General features: G+C 39.0%; 1 protein-coding gene across 1 annotated transcript in view; it reads left to right on the top strand.

The window, feature by feature from the left end:
- Positions 1-20,041, top strand: part of atg7 (ATG7 autophagy related 7 homolog (S. cerevisiae)) — a 95,481-nt gene that overhangs the window by 18,461 nt on the left and 56,979 nt on the right. The window contains exons 8-12 of the mRNA XM_056468103.1: positions 1,180-1,268; positions 3,781-3,902; positions 7,677-7,767; positions 8,799-8,943; positions 11,250-11,408. Coding sequence (XP_056324078.1) covers positions 1,180-1,268; positions 3,781-3,902; positions 7,677-7,767; positions 8,799-8,943; positions 11,250-11,408 — 606 coding nt within the window. The remainder of the gene's footprint in view (positions 1-1,179; positions 1,269-3,780; positions 3,903-7,676; positions 7,768-8,798; positions 8,944-11,249; positions 11,409-20,041) is intronic.

Raw genomic sequence — 20,041 nt, 5'->3', positions numbered from 1 at the left:
AAATGCATAAAATACTCATTGGTAAAGTTCTTACTGTAGTATTTCTCACGTGAGATCTGCTTCCTGAGGCAGCCGAGGGCGGCGACTGAGGCATGTTGCTGATAGGCACGTGGGAACGGTGGGCGGGGAGGACTAGCCTTAAAGTCACAGTACAAAAAAACAGCAACCAAGTTTTACTGGTTATAATACAGACACTTCCGACAGCTATAACAAATACTCTGATGGGTGTTTTGAGCTCAAACTTTACAGACACATTCTGCGGACACAAAAGACTTATATTAAATCTGAAAAAAGGGGTAACCTAGGTGCCCTTTAATTGAAGTAAAGCATATAGTAGTACAGTTTATAAGAAAATAACAAGACCAAACATAGCATACATCGCCCAAAATGTGGACTCTGTCAATACTTACTCGATTTTGAATTAAGTTTCTTTTTGTTTTTGTTTACACATTTACTCATGTTTACTTGATGTTTAATTAGCATGATTTTTTCTTCTGTGAAAATTTAAGATGTGCACACGTTCAGTCACACCAGCTTTATGCGTTTTCCCCAACAGTCCAAACACATGCGCTATAGGGGAGTTGAATAAGCTAATTGGCTGAAGTGTATGAGTCTCTGTGTGTATGTGTGAGAGTGTATGGGTGTTTCCCAGTACTGGGTTGCAGCTGGAACTACTACTAAACTACTTGAGCTGTGTTTTAATCTGAAAATGAACAGTAAAGCATTTAGCACTTCGTAATGCTGCCATTTCTTTTCAAGAAGACACCGAGTGATGAGGTGTTACAGGTGTAATTTTGTCCAATCCTTCCTGCAAACTAGTGTTATGGTGACCAACACTATGGGGTCTTCGTTGTCACATTTTGCACTTCAAAATGCGTCACACATTCTCTATTGGAGACAGGTCAGGACTGCAGGCAGGCCAGTCCAGTACCTTTCTCCTCTTCCTCCGCAGCAGGACGGTGTAATGTATCCAGAATGTGGTTTGCCGTTGTATTGTTGAATTATGCATGGGCGTCCCTGGTAAAGAAGGCAGCATATTGCGCTCTAAAATCTCGTGTAATCTCTGTTGACCATGTGTCTGTTGACCATGTGTCTGTTGACCATGTGTCACAGATGGAGTTTATGAGCTGATTGTGACGTCGCTGATGGCATTTTCTGCGGTGTATGTGTGTGTTTCAGGTGGCTGTGGGTGTGTACGACCCATGCACGCTGCCTCAGCATCCCGGATGGCCTCTCAGAAACCTCCTCGTCCTCCTCGCTAAAAAGTGGTACGTCTGTAATGAGTTTTTCCAACACGCTTCCCACCAGTGTTAAATTATAGCCCTGTTTCCACAGCTCCGCTCCGCATTGCTTTCCATCTCAAACTTGTTTTTTTCTGCAACTCCAAGAATGTGAGAAAATATGATGTCCGACCATCTGCTAGATATCTGGGGGTTTGTAAGAGAGCATCGGACAAACTGCTTCGATCGTGGGGATTGAATGTAGACTGTCTGATTTGTGGATACTCTTGTGTTAGATGCGATGTACAGATGATATACTGTGTTCATCATAAATGAGTTGAGATCTCTCTGCTACGTTCATCATTTCTACAGGAGGCTTTACAGTAATTTATCTATGCATATATATGAGATGAGTTTGTAGCAAAGACAAAACTGAAGAACTAATCTAATAAAACTGAAGCTCACTGTCCTAAAGTAAATGTTTAGGAAAAATATGAAATTAAATGAATTAATAAACTGGAAAAATCAAGGGAAACATTAAAAAAAAGATTTGGATATCTGTAAATATACAGTTAAAGAGGAAATTATTTGCCCTTATGTGAAATGTAAATTATAAGTGCTGTTTAATGGAGATAGGATTTTTAGACACATTTTTAGCAACTAGTTTCTAATGGCTAATTTATTTAGTCTTTGTCATTATATTCATTCATTCATTTTATTTTCGGCTTACTCCCTTTATTAATCCGGGGTCGCCACAGCGGAATGAACCGCCAACTTATCCAGCACGTTTTTACACAGTGGATGCCCTTCCAGCCGCAATCCATCTTAGGGAAACATCCACAAACACTCATTCACACATACACTCATACACTACGGACAATTTAGCTTACCCAATTCACCTGTACTGCATGTGTTTGGACTGTGGGGGAAACCGGAGCACCCGGAGGAAACCCTCGCAGGGAGAACATGCAAACTCCACACAGAAGCGCTTGAGGCGACAGTACTACCTACTTCGCCACTGCGTCGCCTGTCATAATATTTATTCATCATTTTTTTCCGGTTTATTCCCTTATTTATCAGGCGTTGACACAGCGGAATGAACCGCCAACTATTTCAGCATATGTTTTACACAGCGGATACCCTTCCAGCCGCAACCCAGTACTGGGGAACACCCATACACACTCATTCACACACTCATACACTGTTTTCCAATTTAGTTTATCAATTCCCCTATAGCGCATGTGTTTGGACTGTAGAGGAAACCCACGCCAACACGGGGAGAACATGCAAACTCCACATAGAAATGCCAACTGACCCAGCCAGGACTCGAACCAGCGACCTTCTTGCTGTGAGGCCACAGTGTGACACCACTGAGCCACCATGTCTCTCCTGCCATAATATTTCATTCATTCATTCATTTTCTTTTCATTCTTAGTCTCTTTATTAATCAGGGGTCGCCACAGCGGAATGAACCGCCAACTTATCCAGCATGTTTTACGCAGCGGATGCCCTTCCAGCTGCAACCCATCACTGGGAAACATTCACACTCACCAACATGGGGAGAACATGCAAACTCCACACAGAAACACCAACTGACCCAGCCAAGGCTCGAACCAGCAACCTTCTTGCTATGAGGCGATTGTGCTACCCACTGCGCCACCGTGCTTCTGTTATTATTATGTAAAATATAATATTGCAAAAAAAGTCTTGATCTGATAAACATCACTTGTGAAATATTTGAAAAATAATGACAATTTGACAGAAGGACGAAGAGTTTTGTCTTCATCTGTAGATCTGCTGAGGTGTATCTGTGTTTAATTAGAGAATTCTGCAGTGTTTCAGCTGTGTTCAGTGTTGAAATGCCACATTCCTCCTCCTGCGCTCAGGCTTCTGTTCACTGCCTGTTTGTGATTGTAAGTTTAAGGTCACTCAAAGAGCGTGTGTGTGTGTGTGTGTGTGTGTGTGTGTGTGTGTGTGTGTGTTTCTGTCTGTGTGTGTGTGTGTGTGTGTGTGTGTGTGTGCCTGCCTGTCTCTTTTTGTGTGTGTATCTTTCTTTGTGTGTATGTATGTGTGTGTGTGTGTGTGTGTGTGTGTGTGTATATATATATATATATATATATATATATATATATATATATATATATATATATATATATATGTGTGTGTATATATGTATATATGTGTGTGTGTATATATGTATATATGTGTGTGTGTGTATATATGTATGTATGTGTGTGTATATATATTATATATGTGTGTGTGTGTGTGTATGCGACATGTAAGGACACAAATCTGTATTATGACACAGGTATTACAAGAAGGTGGTGAAATATGAGGAGATTGCTGACGTCCTCATTTCTCAAAAAGCTTATAAATCCCACAGGATGAGTTTAATCAGAAAGTAAAACTGTACTCAGTCTCCTGTGATGGTTGGGTTTAGGGGTAGGGTGGGGTTAGGGCAGTGTAAAATACAGTTGGTGCAGTATAAAAACAATGGAAGTCTATGTAATGTACCCACAATTCACAAAAACTAACGTGTGTGTGTGTGTGTTCTTCACAGGGCTTCACAGCTGGATGTTGTGGAGGTTCTGTGCTTCAGAGACCGAACTCTCCAAGGCATTCGCTCCGTCCAGCACAGCATCATCTTTCAGCTCAGACTCTCAGACCTAGGGCCTTCTGCAGGTAATACATCATCTTCATCATCATCTTCATCTGAACAGCAGAATAAAGGCTGGGCTTTTATCAGGCCTCAGGAGAGCAGGACGCTCCTCCATCCGTCTGCTAGAGGCTCACTTTTATGGCCCCTTTTCACATGTGTGTGTTTCTCCGCAGCAGAAGTGCTCATAGTTGGTAAACTCAGAGTGCAGTGAATATGAGAGTACAACAAATCATTATTCCACAATCCTATTTGCTGAAATAATGACAGAAAAACTGCAGGATGGTGTTATCAAGACTTTCAGAAAGAGGAAAACAATAGTGTGAGACTGATAATGGCAGACAGAAGAGAGAATAATGTCAGATTTACTGTCCTGCACTCATACACACACTGCATTACACACACCTCACACATGCTGGAGTTCACTTACTGTAATTTGATGCAAAGATTATATAATACACACATAAATACATATAAATCTTCATATGTTTTTAAAAAAATCTGAATATTAGAAACTTTCAAGGATGTAAGATGCTGATGAGTGTTAAACACGTCATAAGTCTTGTTCTTTCTCTGATAAGCATCACATGGGAAATGTTTCGAATTACATTTTCACAGGAGGGTGAATGATTTTGTCTTCAACAGTACGTATGAAGGCGAGGATAAGACTCTGTGTGGTTTCTATATTTAGTGCTGGTGTCTGTAGGGATTTTCAGTAGCTGCCGTCAGCGCTGAAGGTCTAGTAGAGTTTACCCGTCCTCCGCTTGGACTTGTTTTTCTGCTCATCTTCATCACCGAGATCTGAAGCTGGCGATTCCTGACATTCATCACACTTCAGACGTGTGTATTCCTGCGGGAGTCTCTGTGTAGTGTTCTGAAGTGTGTGTTCTGCTCTCTGTAGTGTTCAGAAGTGTGTATTCCTGCGGGAGTCTCTGGTTTCTACAGGTTATGACATTTCTCTATTTCTCTAACAAGCTCTAGTCCAGATACACTGGAACAGAAACGTGTCATTGGATTTACTACACTTTTAGGTAGGCTAAGTGGTTGCAAACAATTTACAGTTGAAGTCAAAATGATTTGCCCCTGTTAAATGAGGTTTAATAGAGCAAGGAATTCTTCATAGTATTTACTAATAATGTTGTTTTCTTCTGGAGAAAGTCTTATTTTGCTTATTTCAGCTAGAATAAAAGCAGTTTTAGTTTCTTTTTAAACCATTTTAAGGTCAATATTATTTGCCCCAATATTACAACCCCAAATCAGAAAAGGTTGTGACAGTGTGGAAAACACAAATAAAAAAGAAAGTAGTGATTTCTAAACTAACTTTGACTTGTATTTCATTGCAGGCAACAATACAACAAACATTATTTAATGTGTTCCTCTTGATTTATTTCTTCAATAATTAGTATTTAATATTTATTAAGTAAACATATATTCCAGTTTTGGTTCCTGCAACACATGTTTAAAAAAGCTGGAAGAGTTAAGCATTTCCCGCTTTGTAATGTTGCCGTTCCTTTTCACAACACTTAAAGAGGCTTAGGGACTGAAGACACTAAGGGATGAAGTGTTTAAGGTGTAATCTTGTCCCATTCTTCCTGCGAACAAGGAAGGGTAACAGTACGGCAACAGTATGGGGTCTTTGTTATCGCATTTTAGACATAGATTTTCTATTGGAGACAGGTCAGGACTGCAGGCAGGCCAGTCCAGTATCTGTATCCTCTTCCTCTGCAGCAGGACTTTGTAAGGTGTGCAGAACGGGTCATGCCCCTTTAACATAGGGCTTTCTTTTGGCACAGTACAGTTTTGACTGGCATTTGTGGATGTAACTCTGTATTGTGGTACTTAAAGGTTTGCCGCAGTAGTCCTGAGCCCATGTGGTGATATGGCTTATAGATGAATGAGGATTCTTGATGCAGCGCAGGGATCGGAGATCACGGTTGTTCAGCTTAGACTTGCGCTCTTGTCCTTTACACACTGAAACTCCTCCAGATTCTTCAATCTTTAATGATGTTCTGCACTGTTGAAGGTGAAATATCTAATGTCTTCCTCTCTTTCTCTGAGGAACACTGTGTTTAAACATTTCAATCATTTCCTCACGCATTTCTTGGCAAACTGGTGATCCTCGGCCCATCTTTGCTCCTAAAGGACTAGACCTTTCTTGGTTGCTGCTTTTGTACCAAATCATAATTACAATCACCTGTTGACATCACCTGATTCACATCATTATTTCACCAGTTTACCTGATTACAGCCCTAAACTGCTCCTGGCACAACTGTTTCTGGAGTGTGTTGCAGGTCTGAATTACAGGAAAGGCTGAATATTTACTAATGAAATGAAGTTGACCGGACAAAGCATGAAATATTGTGCGTTTATATTGTCTGCAATTAAATACAAGATAAAGTAAATCTGGAAATCACTACTTTCCTTTTTTTATATTTGCTTTTTTCCCAACTGTTTCTGGTTTGGGCTTATACAGTGAACATTTATTCATTATAGTTCATGGAAATCAGCTTGTTTGTTAGTGGAAGCCAGAGAAAAGTCAGGGAATTTCACATTTGGCTTTGAGTGTGAATTCTGTCTGTAATGTTCAGACGTGTGTATTCCTGCGGGCGTGTGTGATGTGTGTATTCCCGCGGGAGTTTCTGCAATGATGTTGGGAATTGGGGTGAAGCTCTTTTGTTGGAGACTGATAAGAGGTGTTGAAAACTCTTCCTGATCCAATTTCTGTTGTTCATTTTCACTTTGATCGCCTCTTTCGAGGTTCTGTCAAACAGCCGATGCATTTCTCCTACAGAAACGCACACACACACACACACACACACATCGGTGGTGATCCTCACACTTCACTGATTCACTTGCATTCAGAAGGGCTGTGATCTCACTGAATGCTGCATATTAATTTCATTTAATACACACACACGATTTGAGATGTAAAATGGGTTAGGATATTATCTTGTTTTCTAAAAATAAAGTAATTTAATGTTAAATTTTTAATTTTGTAACATTTTATGAATAATGATTTAATTAACAATAATAATCATTAAATAAAATTAATTTTAAAAAGTAATTTTAATTATTGAAATATTTGGTGATTGAAAATAACGGTCTTGAGTAAATGTTTTAACTTAATTTTTAAACTTTAAATTGCAATGGGGAAAAAAGACAAAAATAGAACTAATAAAAGTACATTTGTCTGGATTTAAAAATGTGAATTTAAAAATTTTATTTAATGCAATATTGTATGATTAATTATTTAATTTAATTTAATTTTATTTTAAAAATGATTTATTAAAAAAATTGCACTGGAAAAAATCGTGACGTGTCAAAGTGTTGTGATTACTTTTTAAATTAATTTTTTGTTATGTAAATATTTGCATTGAAAAAAACAATAATAATAATAATAGTAATAGTAAAACAAGTAAATATGTCTTGATTTAAATATTAGATATTTTTTATTTAATTTAATGTAATATTTTATAATTAATCATTTATTTTTAAAATGGAATTTAATGATTTAAATATTTGCACTAGAATATTATATTTTGCAATAAAACAGTAATAAAAGTAAATGTCTTGATAATTTTTTAATAAATTTAGTCATTTTATTAGTAATAATTTTAATAAATTATTAGTGCTGTAAGAAGTGCTTTTCTCATTCTTATATTTTAACAATGAACATTACTCTAGGGCTTCTTTGGTTTTCTTTTTCTTAATTTTTTTACCATATTTAGTGACAGAATCATTACAAAAATATAGTCTGCTACGTTACGTACTGATAGATGTGTGTAACCGTGTTTCTGCAGTGTGTCCGAAGAGTGTGGGCTGGGAGAAAAATGCTAAAGGAGCGATGGGACCCAGAAGTGTTAATCTTAGTGAATGTATGGACCCCAAGAGGTAAAACACACACACACACACACACACACACACACACACACACACACACACACACACACACTGAAAAATAGAAAAAATAGGCAAATTTTACTGCTCTCCTTGAGTTAGGGCCAGTGTTCTGACAATCTGTTATGACATAGCTCAATCTGTCATGTTGCATCTAAAACAACAGCTTTAGTGAATGAAATACCACCTTGAGTAATGGTGTAAAAACAGGTCTATTGAATGAAATACCACCTTAAATAAGGATGTAAAAACAGGGCTATTGAATGAAATACCACCTTAAATAATGGTGTAAAAACAGGTGAATGAAATGCCACCCTAAATAGTGAATGAAATGAAATACCTTAAATAAGGATGTAAAGGCAGGTGTAGTGAATGAAATACCACTTTAAATGATGGTGTAAAAACAGGGCTATTGAATGAAATATTACATTAAATAAGGATGTAAAAACAGGTGTAGTAAATAAACTACCACCTTAAATAAGGATGTAAAAACAGGTGTAGTGAATGAAATGCCACCTTAAATGATGGTGTAAAAACAAGGCTAGTGAATGAAATACCACCTTAAATAATGGTGTAAAAACAGGTGTAGTGAATGAAATGCCACCTTAAATGATGGTGTAAAAACAGGTGTAGTGAATGAAATACCACCTTAAATGATAATGTAAAAACAGGGCTAGTGAATGAAGTACCACCTTAAATAAGGATGTAAAAGCAGGGCTAGTGAATGAAATACCACCTTAAATGAATGAAATACCACCTTAAATGATGGTGTAAAAACAGGTGTAGTGAATGAAATACCACCTTAAATGATAATGTAAAAACAGGGCTAGTGAATGAAGTACCACCTTAAATAAGGATGTAAAAGCAGGGCTAGTGAATGAAATACCACCTTAAATGAATGAAATACCACCTTAAATGATGATGTAAAAACAGGGCTAGTGAATGAAATACCACCCTAAATGATAATTATTTGTTTTCCTGATGTGTTTTCTGATAAATATGAGATGTGTTCTGGTGTGTTAAAGGCTGGCGGAGTCATCTGTGGACCTGAACCTGAAGCTGATGCGCTGGAGGCTGGTACCGGCTCTGGATCTGGAGAAAGTGGTGTCCACGAGGTGTTTACTGCTGGGAGCCGGAACACTGGGCTGCAATGTGGCCAGAACACTGATGGTAGGAGACCTGTACTGCTGATGTACATTACAGACGCGTTGTGAAGGGTTTCCAGTGCAGTGTGTGCATCTGTAATAATGGCCTTTTCACATGTGTGTGTTTCTCCGCAGTAGAAGTGCTCATAGTTGGTAAACTCAGAGCGCAGTGAATATGAGAGTACAACAAATCATTATTCTACAATCCTATTTGCTGAAATAATGACAGAAAAACTGCAGGATGGTGTTATCAAGACTTTCAGAAAGAGGAAAACAATAGTGTGAGACTGAGAACGGCAGACAGAAGAAAGATTTAAGATGCTGATGAGCGTTAAACGCGTCATAACACATTATTCAATGACAAGCAATTTAATTTAATTTAATTTAATTTAATTTAATTTAATTTAATTTAATTTAATTTAATTTAATTTAATTTAATTTAATTTAATTTAATTTAATTTAATATTTTGTAATAAATTAAAATGATTTCTTGTATTAAAAAATAATTATTAGCTTATTAAAAGTATTTAATTTATTATTTATATATATATATATTACATTTAAAATATTTAATTCAATTTAATTAAATTTACCTTAAAAACCTTTTAATTCAATTAAAGTTTTGTTTGTCTGATTTGTTGTCTGGATGGATGGATGGATGGATTGAAGGAAGGTTGGTTGGTTGGTTGGATAGCTGGTTGGAGGATAGATGAATGATGGATGATTAGCTGGTTGATTGGATGAATTAATGGCTGGCTGGCTGGCTGGATAGATGGATGGTTGGTTGGTTGGATGAATGGATGGCTGGCTGGCTGACTGTTTTGTTGGTTGGTTGGATGGTAGGTTGGTTGGTTGGTTGGTTGGATAGCTGGTTGGAGGATAGATGCATGATGGATGATTAGCTGGTTGATTGGATGAATTAATGGCTGGCTGGCTGGTTGGATGGACGGCTGGCTGGATGGATGGATGGTTGGTTGGATGAATTGCTGGCTGGCTGGCTGGTTGGATGGATGGCTGGCTGGATGGATGGATGGTTGGTTGGTTGGATGAATGGATGGCTGGCTGGCTGGCAGATTGAATGGATGGCTGGCTGGCTGTTTTGTTGGTTGGTTGGATAGCTGGTTGGAGGATAGATGCATGATGGATGATTGGCTGGTTGATTGGATGAATTAATGGCTGGCTGGCTGGTTGGATGGATGGCTGGATGGTTGGTTGGTTGGATGAATGGATGGCTGGCTGGCTGGCTGTTTTGTTAGTTGGTTGGTTGGATGAATGGATGGCTGTTTTGTTGGTTGGTGGGTTGGTTGGATAAATGGATGGATGGTTGGTTGGTTGGTTGGTTGTTTGGTTGGTTGGATGAATGGATGGATGGATGGTTGGTTGGTTGGTTGGTTGGTTGGTTGTTTGGTTGGTTGGATGAATGGATGGCTGGCTGGTGGTATGGATGGCTGGTTGGCTAGATTGTTGGTTGGTTGGATGAATGTATGGCTGGCTGGCTGATTGGATAAATGGCTGGCTGGTGGGATGGCTGGCTGGCTGGCTGTTTTGTTGGTTGGTGGGTTGGTTGGATGAATGGATGGCTGGCTGGCTGATTGGATGGCTGGCTGGCTGATTGGATGGATGGATGGATGGATGGTTGGTTGGTTGGTTGGATGAATGGATGGCTGGCTGGTGGTATAGATGGCTGGTTGGCTAGATGGTTGGTTAGTTGGATAAATGGATGGATGGCTGGCTGACTGGCTGGATGGATGGATGGTTGGTTGGTTGGTTGGTTGGTTGGTTGGTTGGTTGGATGAATGGATGGCTGGCTGGTGGTATGGATAGCTGGTTGGCTAGATTGTTGGTTGGTTGGATGAATGGATGGCTGGCTGGCTGATTGGATGGATGGATGAATGGATAGTTTGTTGGTTGGGTGGATAGTTAGTTAGTTAGTTAGTTCTGAATGAAATTTACTCATCCAATAGCATCCAATACATAAAACCATAGACACATAATCACACACACGCACACGCACACACACACACACACACACACACACACACACTGATTAGAGGAAAGAAAATATTTAAACTGATTATTAGCACTTATAAAGTATGATCTTATTCTACATCCCAATACCTAAACCCAAGTACTACCTAACTAGCTATTAATAAGCAGAAAACGTTTAGTTTATTGAGTGTTAATGGATTGTTAATAGCATGATTTGTACAGTAAAATAAAGTGTGACCAGTTTAGCTATTGAAGAAGTAGTAAACAGGTAATATCTTAATAATAGGCAGGTAATAAGCCTAGTAAACTTAAGTGTTATCTATAATAATGTGTGTGTTTTAGGGCTGGGGTGTGCGGCACATCACATTTGTGGACAATGCAAAGATCTCGTACTCGAACCCAGTGCGGCAGCCGCTCTACGAGTTTGAAGACTGTCTGAGTGGAGGAAAGGCCAAAGCACTCGCCGCCGTGGACAGACTGAAGAAGATCTTTCCTGGAGTGGTGAGGATTTACTCTTTCAACAATAATAGATCAGTCACAGGGTTCCTGATATGCTTTTCAAAGCTTCCACAAAAAAAAAGAGCCATTTTCTGCATTGTATAGTTAACAGTAATTGAGGTACATTTTGAGTTTGAACCTCACAGACACATTTTGGAGACACCCGAGACCTATAATAGCACATCTTATAAAAATATAAAACGTTAAATTATGCGTTGTCGCCTGCTTTTATGTTGTACATCAGGATTACAAACAACTTACAGGGAATTTTTCTTGGCCAAGAAGCTTTCAGTGCACACATACATATGTAGTTTACAGTAATGCAATCACTAAAAACAGTGAGACAAACACAGGATAGGAAATGCATCCAATTGTTGAGTCATGGACAGTGCGAAAGTGAAGAGGAGAGCTTACTAAACCTATCATTTATAGAAATGTTGTCTTATTAGGACTGTCCTGGACTAAAGATTTTCTTAGTTGACCTATAGTCATTCATTCAAGCCAATAATCAACCTGAAAATCACCTGTTTTTTAGATTAACTTAATTAGAAGTCAAACAATTTGACTTTTAAGGGCTGAGAAAGAATTTTCTTTTCGGTTTAGTCCCTTTATTAATCAAGGGTCGCCACAGCGGAATGAACCGCCAACTTATCCAGCATATGTTTTATGCAGCGGATGCCCTTCCAGCTGCATCTCTGACACTCAATTCAGCTTATCCAATTCCTCTATAGCGCATGTGTTTGGATTGTGGGGGAAACCGGAGGAAACCCACGCCAACACGGGCAGAACATGCAAACTCCACACAAGAAACGCCAACTGAACCAGCTGGGGCTCGAACCAGCGACCTTCTTGCTGTGAGGCGATCATGCTACCCACTGTGCTGCCTGCTTTTAGATCAATATAGAGTAAGCTTATCATTGTTATTGACATGAATAACACATTGATATAATATGGTTCATCTGCCCAGGCCTGCAATAACATTAAGAGCGGGCTACACATGCTCTTGTTTGTCTTGACATCAAACATGAAATTGAGCCGAGTGTCTTCTTTTTCTCTCAGCTGTTGCCATTTCATTACAGTTTAATCAGACAGACACTCAATGCGGATGATGAGGTATTCGCATCCCGCATCTATTGAAAGCTTCCTTTAGTGTGTGTTGTTGCTGTTTGAACATGAAAACGGTCCTCAAAAGTCTCTCAGAAAGAGTTTCTCTGTGCATCATCTTCAAACAGCTCTATTGTAGCCCTGAGTTTTCTTCTGGGAACAAACACTTCACAGTATCTTCTCTATAAAGGGCATTTAAGGTCCCATAGGAGCCTTTTACACAGTAAGACTGGTAAATTGCTGTAAAATGACTGGAATGGTCATTTTAAAAGTGTGCTGTTCACTAAGTCAGTGGTGTTCGGTAGGTTTTCCATGGTGTAAAGACACCATTTACGTTTGCATTTATTTATTTACATTTATTTATTTATTTATTTATTTATTTATTTTATTATTTATTTATTTATTTATTTTATTATTTATTTATTTTATTATTTATTTATTTGTTTTATTATTTATTTTATTATTTATTTATTTTATTATTTATTTATTTTATTATTTATTTATTTTATTATTTATTTATTTATTTTATTATTTATTTATTTATTTATTTTATTATTTATTTATTTTACTATTTATTTATTTTATTATTTATTTATTTATTTATTTATTTATTAATTTATTATTTATTTATTTTATTATTTATTTATTTATTTATTTATTTTATTATTTATTTATGTATTTATTTATTTATTTATTTATTTATTTATTATTTATTTATTTATTTACGTTTCACTTATTATTTATTTATTTATTTTATTATTTATTTATTTTATTTATTTATTTTATTTTTTATTATTTATTTATTTACTTATTTTATTATTTATTTATTTACATTTCATTTATTTATTTATTTATTTCTTTCTTTAGCAGACACAAATTAAAATGGCCGTGCCCAACTGAGTCTGGTTTCTCTCAAGGGTTTTTTTTTCTTCACTTTCGCCAATTAGTGAAGTTTTTTTTCCCTCTCCGCTGTCGCCACTGGCTTGCATGGTTCAGGATCTGTAGAGCTGCGCATCGTTGGATTTGCTCTTCAGTTTTGGACTCTCAGTAGAGATTATTAAACCACACTGAACTGAGCTAAACTGAACTGAACTTAAACACTACAAACTGAACTACACTGCTCCTATTTACTGTGACCTTTTATGTGAAGCGGCTTTGACACAATCTACAATGTAAAAGCGCTGTACAAATAAAGGAGAATTGAATTGAACACTTTTATTCAAAGCGATCTACAAATGAGGATAAAAGGAGCTCTTCAAATAATCAGAGAGAACTGTTAGATGCCATGGCCAGTCTAAGTTTTAGCTGCTTTTTTAAAGTAAAACAAATAAATTACATTTAAAAAGTACAATTCTGAAAATTATTTGAAATGTAGCATAAAAGTATAAAAGTTAAAGTGTAAAAAATGGCATTTTCATAATATAATAAGTAAATTAAAATAAACTATATTAAAATATTTTACTTTAATGTAATAATTTTTATAAGTACAAGTATACGTAATTTTATATGTGCAATTATACAAATTATTAAATTTATTATTATATTATTATATATAACATCGGAGTATAAAAAGCAACGCTAACACTTTATTTTGATGGTCCATTTGAGTATTAGTAGACTCTCTGCTTAATATCTGCTGATACTGCTCCCTTCAACAGACATTTAACTGACTATAAGAAACTTTGCATGTACATGTCAACTAACCCTAACCCCAACCTAACAGTCTACTGATAATCTAATGAGAATAAGGGTGCTTTCACACCTGCGTTATTTAGTTCAGTTGAATCGCACTGGAGTTCATTTCCCTCTTGGTGCAGTTCGTTTGGGCAGGTGTGAATGTAGCAATCGCACTCAAGTGTGCACCAAAAGCGGACCAAAAAAGCATACCGAGACCTCCTTGAAGAGGGTGGTCTCGGTACGCTTTCAAATTAACCCTGGAGCGGTTCATTTGTGGTGATCCGCATGATCCGCACTAAAACAGACCCAACCACAAAAAGTACTGCGCCTTTTGGACTAATCCAGCTGCCGTAGTCTGAGGTGCTGTCCCATCTCATGAGGTTTGGAGGAAACATACACGTTGACAGCGCTTTACCAACAGTTTTAAACCGAGCGAGCGAGCGAGAGGGAAAACATTCCCTGATGGGTCGTTGGTAGTATTTGCAGATGACCATGTTGCAGTTTAGCTAAATTAATTCACGTCTCCTCCTAACGTCTTCCCCGATTGCAGTGCATTAAAGCATTGTTTTCCAGCCGCAGCCGCGCTTCACTCTCGACATGTTTAGTTTGTCTAAAGTGATGTACAGAAACTATATACTAAACTATGAGCAGGGATACACTCAGTACAGTGACATTATGTGTCTGCCGGTTTTACTTGCAGGACTTCCATTGGCATTTTCCCGCATGTTAATTCTAACCAATCGAAAAGCAGTTCAGGAAATGCGTTCAATAACATCTGGCCAATGAGTGATGTGGATTTTGTCACATGACTGCATTTTGGTTCTTTTCAACTGGGTCGGACCGAAGCGATCAGTGTGGTGTGAAAAGGAGCCAAAACGGCAGAGAAATGCTACAATGAGTCATTTGTTGCCCTTGATCCGGACGAAATGAACCGAACCACCGGTGTGAACGCATCCTTAAGTGCAGTGTAACTTCAATTCAACAAACAGACCATCAAAATAAAGTGTGACCAAAGCAGTCAGTTAGCAGTTATATGTGTGCATGTGTGTGTGTGTGTGCATGTGTGTGTGTGTGTGTGTGTGTGTGTGTGTGTAGATGTGTGTTTGTGTGTATATCTGTTTTTTGTGTCTCTGTGTTTTTCGGTATGTGTGTGTGTGTGTGTGTGACTCCCAAAAATCAGACTGTGACCTGTTCTAACGCATGGATGGGTGTGTTTAATGTGTAGCGTCTCTCCTGGAGGGGTTTCTTGCGCTCTGAGCAGCAGTCTGAGTGTGTTAATGCTGACTGCAGTGACTCAGACTGGATCCGGCCTTGTATTGATGACTGTGTGTGGGAACTGAGCTGCTGGCAGGTGTCTACATCCTCCAGCTCTGCCAATCCTCTCCGCTATCAAACCCCCTTCACTTCCTGTGATTCAGCTTCAACAACTGTCAACCCGCAAACCATCCCAGGAGACAATCTGGCCACGGCTGCAGGCGACAGCGCTCTGCTCAGACTCATTCATTCATTCATCCATTTTCTTTTCAGCTTAGTCCCTTTATTAATCAGTCGTTGCCACAGCGGAATGAACTGCCAACTATTCCAGCATATGTTTTACACAGCGGATGCCCTTTCAGCTGCAACCCAGTACTAGGAAACACCCATACACACTCATTCACACACATACACTCATACACTGCGGCCAATTTAGTTCGTAAATTCCCCTATAGCGCATGTGTTTGGACTGTGGGGGAAACCGGAGCACGTCAACATGGGGAGAACATGCAAACTCCACACAGAAATGCCAACTAGCCCAGCTGGGACTCGAACCAGCGACCTTCTTGCTGTAAGGGGATCGTGCTACCCACTAAACCACCGTGATGCCTGGTTAGACTAATGAACATCACACACCAGAGCAGTTTCTCCTCTTATTCAATGTATCTCATGAACACCTGATGATAATTGTGGTACACACACACACACACACGCACACACACACACACACACACACATATATATGTACATACATACTCGTTCACACACAAGTGCATATACAAACTCAAATATACGCACACAAACATACACACTCACTCAAACATGTACAGTATGCACACAAACAGACACACACACACACAAAGACAGACGCATACTGATGCACACACACACAACACACGTACATACATGCGCAGACACAGAGAATCGCACGCGAGCGCACAAAGATACTCACTCACACACACAAATGGATACACAGACATACACATGCACACAACATAAACACACACACACACACACACACACACACACACAGATACACAATCACTCACTCACGCACATGCGTGCACAAACAAAAACACACACAGATTTACAAGCAACCACACACAAAGATACACACTCACTCACACACTTAGATATACAGACAAAAAGATGCACAGACACACACACACACACAAAACATACAAACGCACAGACACTTATAAACACACACAAACCGCAAACATACATGCACAGACAGAAATACAGATACACACAGACACACACACACAGAGACTCACACAGACACAAACACACACACAGACACACAAAGATACAAAATCGCTCACACACTCACACACATACACGTGTGCTTGTATAGACAAAAACAGACACAAACAACATGCACAGAACATAGATACACACACACACACACACACACACACACACACACACAAACAGACAAACAGACAGACACACACAGAGATACACAATCGCTCACTCACACGTGCGTGCACAGACACACAACATACAGACACACACAGACTTACACAAACACACACAACATACAGACACAAACGGACTCGCACAGAAACACACACAAACACACAAATTTACATGCTCACGAACACGCGTGCACACACAGATACACACTTGCACATACAGACACAGACTCACAGATACACACACAGAGACCCATACAAAAAGACACAGACTCACCCACACACACACACACACACACACACACGTGCATGCACAGACTAAAACACAACACAGACACAGACACAGCTCCACAGATCAGATGGTGTGTGTGTGTCTTACATAAGGATGTCACTGGCGCTCTCGTTTTAGCACCTCCGCTCTTTGCACTGGGAAAAATAACATTTGGAGCAAATGCAGGACTTGGCATGAAGGAGACTCTTATAATGAGGCCCGTCTGAGGTGCGATCGGATAATAACTTGACCAACACCCGCGAGGACTGAGCATTCTGACAAACCTGACGCACAAATCAGCACACCAGCGTTCGCAACAGCTAATCACAAAACAAACGCGACGCAAGACAGAAAGAAACCAACATCTGCAATGATGGCCAAGTAACGGCTCAATAAAGTCCATCTGTAGCAGCACCTACAAACCAACACGTCTCCATGAAGAGGGAAACACATTCCACTCCTGCTGACAGATTGCGGTGGTCTGATGCATATGGAGATCTGCTGTGGAGTTCGTTTATTTAGTTTTATTAATCGCGAAATGGGCGTCACGGTGGCACAGTGTGTAGCACGATCGCCTCGCAGCAAGAAGATCACTGATTCGAGTCTCGGCTGGGTCAGCTGGCATTTCTTCAGGTTGCATGTTCTCCCAGTGTTGCCCTGGGTTTCCTCAGGGTGATCCGGTTTCAAGTCCAAAGACATGTGGTATGGGTTAATTGGGTAAGCTGAATTGTATGTGTGTGTATGGGTGTTTCCCAGTGATGGGTTGCATCTGGAAGGGCATCCGCTGCGTAAAACGTATGCTGGATAAGTTGGCGGTTCATTCCGCTGTGGCGACCCCTGATTAATAAAGGGATTAAGTTGAAAAGAAAATGAATGAATGATTGCTAAATGTAAAAAAAGTAGACCCCCAAATCAGGAAAAGTTGGAGAACACGTATAAAACAGACGGTAGTGATGTCTAAATTAACCTCGACTTGTGTTTCATTGCAGACAAAACAGCAAGTGAAGATTCTCAAACTAACTTCGAGAGGAGCACGTGATATGATTGATCACGGTTGGTCCCTCATCTGTAATCATTAGTGAGCCAGTCGGATCAATCCAAACCCACTATATATAGCCTGTCTAGACTTAGGGCGTACTCACACTATGTACAGTCGCCTTGAACCATGCTGAAGCACGCTTGTCCCGTCTCCCTCGATGGCCTGCACTCACATTACATCTGAGCCTGAGCATGGTTACATCATCGATGATGCGCTGTTCAGTTTATCAGAAGAGAAGCGCTCTCACTCAGTGCAGTGGAGATTTCCTTAGTTATATTGTTTAGTCGTTTGTGATGTGGTGATGCAGTCCAACATTTCACTGAACAGATCCAGCTCTTTTGACGCTCATAAACAATCATAAAGTCCTCGTGCTGCAGGTATGAGGAGGTGTGCTGAAGGTGCAGTGGGGGGTTTGCGTCTTTAATAATCGACGACAGTTTGCGTTCATTAAGTGAAGTTTATTTATAAACTAATTTCGAGAGGATCATGTGCTTATGATTGCTAGCGGCTGGATCCTCACTGTCCAATTCTCAATGCACCAATCAGACGACTCCTAAGCCACTACAAATACCCTGGGTTACGTACCACTGCTATCTTAATTTTGATGAATCCCCCTTCCACCCCTACTCCTCCTCCTTCTTAGATGGGTGACACGTTGCCTCACAGCAAGAACATCTCTGGTTCTAGGCTTTACCGAACCAGCAGATGTTTCTGTGTGGAGTTTGCACTTTCTCCTCGTGCTCACGTGGTTTTCCCCCGGGTTCCCCGGTTTCCTCCCACCGTCCAAAAACATGCAACAAAGTTAATTTACTGATCGAAATCGGCACCACAGACATGCTCCTAGTAAGTAGTTATCTCTCAAGAGCAATCACTATCTGTTCATTAGCTACTACAGCAGGGGAGTTCTCCAGATCTACCTGAGCTCAAACTCCCCTCTCGCCTTGCAACAGGAGGGAGCCCCGGACTCGAGGATCTTATAAGCTCAGGGCTCTCTCTCAGGAACTCTTGAAACTGTAAGAATGCTTAACAAACACATATAAAATGGTCCCTTAAAAGTCACGTCTCGTCTTCAGTTTCGGACTCTGGTGCGCTTTGCACTCACACTACAAGTTTACCGTGCCAAATCCCAAGTTAACCGCGCTCTGGCACACCTCTTCCAACTGGGCCAGGGACGGCTAAGTGAACCGGAGCACTCACACTTCTCAAATGAACCGGGAAACGCGCCTGTGACAATTCGGATAGCATAGTGTGAGTGCGCCCTTACTCACTTATCTTTGTTTTCCGGACAATCCCCCATTCACCCCATCTCCCCCATTTCCCTCTTTTACCAGGGGGAGCTCTCGAGAACTACCTGATCTCGGACCCTCTTACATGCTTTTCAACCAGACAGAAGCCCTGCTCTCAATTATCTCCGAGCTCAGCGTTCTCTCCCGGGACAGCATGCCAAACTTGCTATTATTATCAAGCAATATAAAAGTGCAAACTTAGTATTTAATGTGTTCCTCATGATAAATAAATAAGTAATAAATAAATAAATAAATAAGTTAAATAAATAAATAAGTTAAATAAATAAATAAATAAATAAATAAGTTAAATAAATAAATAAATAAGTTAAATAAATAAGTTAAATAAATAAATAAATAAGTTAAATAAAAAATAAAAAAATAAATAAATAAGTTAAATAAATAAGTTAAATAAATAAATAAATAAGTTAAATAAATAAATAAATAAGTTAAATAAATAAGTTAAATAAATAAGATAAATAAATAAATAAGTTAAATAAATAAATAAATAAGTTAAATAAAAAAATAAATAAATAAATAAATAAGTTAAATAAATAAATAAATAAGTTAAATAAATAAATAAATAAGTT

Source organism: Danio aesculapii, chromosome 11, assembly GCF_903798145.1.
Source record: "Danio aesculapii chromosome 11, fDanAes4.1, whole genome shotgun sequence".
In the NCBI taxonomy this organism is placed as follows: domain Eukaryota; kingdom Metazoa; phylum Chordata; class Actinopteri; order Cypriniformes; family Danionidae; genus Danio; species Danio aesculapii.
This window is presented reverse-complemented; position numbering and strand designations above follow the sequence as displayed.